At 33.7% G+C, this 6,000-nt stretch overlaps 1 protein-coding gene across 1 annotated transcript in view; it reads left to right on the top strand.

Moving 5' to 3' along the window:
- Positions 1–1,877: 1,877 nt before the first annotated feature.
- Positions 1,878–6,000, top strand: part of LOC129216478 (glutathione S-transferase C-terminal domain-containing protein homolog) — a 56,585-nt gene continuing 52,462 nt past the window's right edge. Inside the window, exon 1 of the mRNA XM_054850693.1 lies at positions 1,878–2,266. Within this exon, the coding sequence (XP_054706668.1) occupies positions 2,042–2,266 (225 nt within the window). The 5' untranslated portion in view covers positions 1,878–2,041. The remainder of the gene's footprint in view (positions 2,267–6,000) is intronic.

The raw sequence follows: 6,000 nt of genomic DNA, 5'->3' as shown, positions 1-6,000 counted from the left end.
TTATGGGGGGGGGGGGGAACTGACTTTGCATGAAACTCACAAGAAATAAAGTTTTTACTCATATAAAACCAACTAATACAAATACAAATACAAATACAAAAGTGACGACCAGCAACAGGCTCTGGGCCCAGCTAGACTGGTCCTAGTCAATTTACAATCCCCAGTGAAGATCAATGGCCCTCTTAAAACTGTCTACTCCTTTGCTCATTACCACCTCTTCCGGTAAGCTGTTCCAAGGTTCCACGACCCTGCTAAAATAATAATTTTTCCTAATATCCATGTTAGCCTGAGATTTAAATAGCTTAAAACAATGACCCCTTGTCCTGTTTTCAGTGCTAAACTTTAGCCCCGTAATATCTTTCGTTTTAATAAATTTAAACAGCAGAATCATGTCCCCTCGGTCTCTTCTTTGCTCAAGACTGTACATTTTTAGCCTTCTAAGCCTGGAATCATAATCTAAGTGGGAAAGTCCACTTATTAGCCTTGTAGCCCACCTTTGAACCCTTTCCAATACATTAATGTCTTTCTTAAGATAAGGAGACCAAAACTGAACAGCATACTCCAAATGGGGTCTTACCAAACTTCCATATAAGGGCAGAAGAACTTCTTTAGATTTATTTGAAATAGATCTATTGATAAACCCAAGCATCTTATTGGCTTTGTTGCTAGCAATCTGCACTGTTGGCTAAACTTTAAATCCTGACTTATTAGGACCCCCAGATCAGTAACTTTGTCTGCCTGACTAATGACTGAACCTTGCAAATAATAACTTGTACACTTATTTCCATGCCCTAAATGTAGCACTTGACATTTCCCAACATTAACAGCCATACCGCATTTATCAGCTCACTCCGTAATATGATCTAGATCCTCTTGCAGCTGATTTGCTTGTTCTTCATTTTCTACAGTCCCCATAACTTTGACATCATCAGCAAAACAATTCATGTTCCCAGAAATATTTTTGTGAATATCGTTCATAAAGACAATGAACAAAACAGGCCCTAACACTGATCCTTGAGGAACCCCGCTTAAGACCTCACTCCAATTAGAATAATTTCCTCTTACAACTACTCTTTGTTTCCTTCCGGTCAGCCAATTTTTTACCCAAATGAAAGTTTTCCCTCCTATTCCTATATCAGCTAATTTGCTAAGTAGAGCAACATGCGGTACCTTATCGAAAGCTTTTTGAAAATCATTGTAAACAACATCTACAGGCTTCTTATTGTCCAAAGCCATGGTAACTTTGTCATAGAAATGTAATAAATTAGTTGCACAAGATTTACCTTTCCTAAAACCGTACTGAAAACTAGTCAATAGATTATTAGTCTCTAGAAAATTTACTATCTTAATTTTCATCAATGTTTCAAAAATTTTGCAAACCACCGAAGTTAGACTCACAGGTCTATAATTTCCCGCACTCCCTTTAGACCCTTTCTTGAAGAGCGGTGTAATGTTAGCCAGCTTCCAGTCCTCTGGCACTGTCCCCGAATTATAAGAAGCATTGAAAATGTTTGCGATTACATCTGCTAATTCCTCTGCACATTCAACTAAAGGGACAACTAAACTAAACTAAACTAAAGAAGAGAGTTCAACTAAAAAGGAGAGAAATACTAACAAAATGTCCATAAAGTTTTTTTGTAATTATTATTTCATTATTTTCTTGAAAATGTGATTTTTTAATGTTTTGCATTAAAAAAAATGAAAAAAAAAATAGGGGCCTCATTTATGAAGATGGGGATTTGTTGACGTCGTGGTGAGTAGTCAGCTATTAATCGCAGTTGACCAGTTACTCTATACGAACGTACCCTAAATTCCTTTTTTTTTAAAGTTTAACGGCAACGCATCGATTCTTTTTGTTTATTTACGTCGTCTGCATGTGGTTGTTCTGTTTCGTTGCATTAAAATTATATTTGTTGTAAAGTAAATGAATGAAATTCTTAAAATGACTCTTTTGGAAATGTATTCTTCAGTTTTATTGCAGTTATAGTAATGCATTGTGCTCCTCAAAAGCTGAAAGGTTCCAAGATTTCATAAAACAACAATGAATGCCACCGATATATTGTATGTATCTGGACGTACTAAAAGCGAAGACGAACTGGAGATCACAATAGAGACGCTTATAACCCTATTTGTTTATCATTACTGTGATTTTCAATTGGAGATAATTATCATAGACACCGATGATGAATATCTGCTAACGATTTCCTTGCATAGCTTACGGAACATTTCCTTTCATTTTAAATCCAGAGAAGATGCCTTAAAAATGGTAATAGGAAGGTTTTCACTTTTGAAATGGGGTTTTATTACCTTTTTTAATGCGACTTTACAAAATAAGTAAATAAAAAGAAAATGGATACTAAAAATTGTGTATCTGTACAACTTTTCGCTAATCTTGAATACTGCTGTTCACAGCAGTCCCTTATCAATAGGTACTGTTAATGAGCTCGTTTAACTTACGTATTAGTTGAGCTTACGTTAGGAGCAGGGCTTAGCTTCTAACGAAATTGCGTGCGCCCGAAATTTTACAGAACATATATTGACCAAACATAGTCTGAATTCTAAAATGAAAAGTAAGAAACAAACGGAGCACAGGTGCTCAGGTTACATTGAGATTAAGTTCAATTTCCCAGCAAGCCCATCATTTCAAATTTTTCCATAGGTGAGGGGGAGGGGGCGTGCATATTCAGTACAAATTATACCTAGAAACACCAAAAACAGTGCCAACATTGGTGTAAACGCACAGGGGTGGATCCAGGCAGAATCCTCGGAGGGGACCATTTGGAAAAATATGATGCTTTGGAAAATTTTTGAATTTTACAAATATCAATAGAGCCTACCCTTAACTAGAGCAGTTTTTTAAGAATTTTTCACTAGGCGACGCAAGTTTAACTTAAAGGCTGTAACCTTCCCAATAATTTTCCTCTTTTCTTAACAACCGTGTGCATATATCGTCGCCTCAAAGTGGTATTTCCCATGATCAGTACTGTTTGTTTTGAGGCCACTGTATAGGACTTTTGATTTAAGATGAAGCCGATTTGAATCAACTGTAAGTATAATAATATTAACTCCGAAATAAAGGGGGTACGGGGGTTTCTCCCCCGTAAAATTTTTGAATTTGTAGTCTTAAAAATGCATTTTAGACGATCTTTGGTATTGTTACGGAAGAAGAGGTTCTGTGGCACTCCTCTGTCTAATTTTCGAAATTGTAGCTCTAAGAATGCAGTTTTAGACCATCTTTGGTTATGTTAGAGGGAGGAGAGATTTGAGGGCCCATCTAAGGAAATTTTTCTGATTTGCAATCTTAGAAATGCATTTTCACTGTCTTTCATAATATTAAGCGCTGAAGTGCAACCCCCCCCCCCCCCCCAGCCCATTTTTCGAAATTGAAACCTTAAAAATGCAAACATTACCTCCAGTAATGTTAAGAAAAGGGAGGCTCGGGGTTTCTCGGGCGGATTTATTTATTTATCATTATTATTATTATTATTTTTTAATTGTAAAGCCAAAAACGCAGTTTTAATACAAAGAAACGTGGAGGAAAATTTCGAGGGCCCACACCAAGAAATTTTTGTAAAATGCAGTCTTAAAGATGCATTCTAATTATCTTTGGGGATCATTCCATGTCAAATCAACCAAAAAAAAAAAATATTTTCAAATTTACCATCTCAGATTTTCATGAAAATTTCAGGGATTATACTGTTTGACATTCTAAATTCAGATCTACTTTTTAAAAAAAAATCTATCTTTTTTTTGTTAATGAGTTATTAAGTTTTTAAATGTGTAAAAACTCATTTTTTTACTCATCTGTTGTGCTTAAAAATGCTACAATTTTAGTTCTATGGGGTCAATACAGTTGGTTAACAGCTCATTTTAAAGAGAATTGCATGAGCTTTAATTTGACATGCAACTTGCATATTTCTCTTGAATTTTTAATATTTTTTTTTATTTTAAAATTTAAAAATTATATTTTTTTAAAGTTAGTGTCTTTTAAAAATTTTGGAAAAATATATGTTTTTTAATATGTTTTAATAAATACATCCTAAAAATTTCAGAGTGGGGACATGATGGGATTGGCAGTTATAGCAAATGATGCAATGGTGCTACTTAGCATTTTTGTTTAAAAATTAAAAAAACAATAAATAAATAAAAAATACTTTTTTAAATGCACAAAACTATTTTTAACAATTTAAATTTATTTCAAAATATAAATGTTTTAGTTTTTTTAGTAATATTATAAACATTTTGTAGTAAAACTATAAATAGTTCAATTAATTAAAAAACCTTTAAATTTCAAAAAAATCTTAAATTTTGGTTATCTTTTATTCTTTTGAAGTTCAGTAAACAGAACTAGCACAGAAACTTCGAGGATGTAATTTTGAAATGTATAAACACAAAGTAGAATTCGATACTTAAAAATACCTTGTGGCAGATAAGTCTTTCATCTCCTCAGTTTGGAAAGTAGCTTTTTACTCACCTTTGAACTTTCAGATTCTGAGAGATTGTAAACCCTTCCAGTTTGTGTTGTAGGGTCAACTTTGGTTAGTATTTCCGCTTTATTTACAACCAATACATCAGGAATATGAGGGTATTTAAAGGATGGAGAAGGTCCATGAGGTTGTAAAAAACTTACTTTAACCTCCTCATTTTCAATTCCTAAAACACAACCTAGCCACCATTCATTATAATATACACATGTTACAAAACCAACTATATCATTCAAGTCCAAATCATCAGCATCATCATGTTTGCTTACTATCTCTTCTTTTGTGTGGTGTGAAAAAGAGTAATATTTAACGAAAACTGCTTTTGTTTTGTGGTCTGTAATTGTGGAACTGTTGAGTTCCTTTCACTCTTATGGCTTCTTCAAACCTTGTTTTCAGAAATGCTAATTCTTTTTTGTAATCTTTTTCTGTTGAATATATGAAATCGATATTTTTAATATTGTCTTTAGACCATTCATATAATTGACGGGGGGTCATAATCTGTTCATTATAGACCATACGAAGACTTGCTTGTGCAGCTAATCGCTTAACTGTGCCGCCTATACCATCACAAGCATTTTTCCCATGGTATGATGCCATTCTGCTTCAATAGAAAAATCTGCAGTATGGTGACAGAGGTTTACAAAATTCGATTTATTTTTGTACTGGGATGTAGCTCCATCTGAGAAATAATGAATTTTGTCTACTCTTTGCAGCAATTTTTTCTTTAAGTATGCTATCATAAGCCTCCGGAACAAATGCACAGCAACTGTATCATGGGACATGCAATCAGAGATAATAGCTAAATTCAGGTGCTGTAACATGGCATTTTCCATGTAGTATACAACAAAAGGATGTATCGTTGCTTGTGCATTGTTCCAGTGGAATCCTTGTGCAGCATCTTGTAGAATGAAAGAGTAGTTCTCAGCAAAATCACATAATACAACACATTGATTTTCAACCAGATTTTTTTTTCATATATCTAAGATAAGCAGATTGTTTGCTAGCAATAAAAGAATGTTCCAGCAGTTTGGGTAAGCTATCAAACAAACAATTTAAAAAATCATCAGTTTGTTTTGTTATTGCTTCAAGTGCAGTCATATTATCAATTTGCATCCACTGCTTGTATGTTACAGTATCAATGCTGTTTTGCTCAAACGAATCTTCAAAAAGATATTTCAAATTATTAGTATCTGGACAGTTGTTACATTGACAGAAATAACACTTGTCTGTAGGAATTTCGCAAATCATTATACTAAGTAAGTCTTTATAAGTTTTGATTGGTTTGTCCCTGTTAATCAATTCTGGTAACGTGCACTGAGCCATCATCAATTTTGCATTCTGGTGAATCGCGCATACACAAACTGAATATGTTCCAACTGATCCAGCAAAAACACAATTTTTTGGACGAAGTTCACAAAATTTGGAGAAGCCTATTTTTTTTATCAGGATAATGTTCTTTGAATAGCACATAAGATTCTCTTAAGGTATTTAAAATTAAAAACTTTTGGAGATGAAC

Source organism: Uloborus diversus, chromosome 2 (genome assembly GCF_026930045.1).
Source record: "Uloborus diversus isolate 005 chromosome 2, Udiv.v.3.1, whole genome shotgun sequence".
Classification (NCBI taxonomy): domain Eukaryota; kingdom Metazoa; phylum Arthropoda; class Arachnida; order Araneae; family Uloboridae; genus Uloborus; species Uloborus diversus.
Note: the sequence above shows the minus strand (reverse complement) of the source record. Positions and strands in the feature narration are given on the sequence as shown.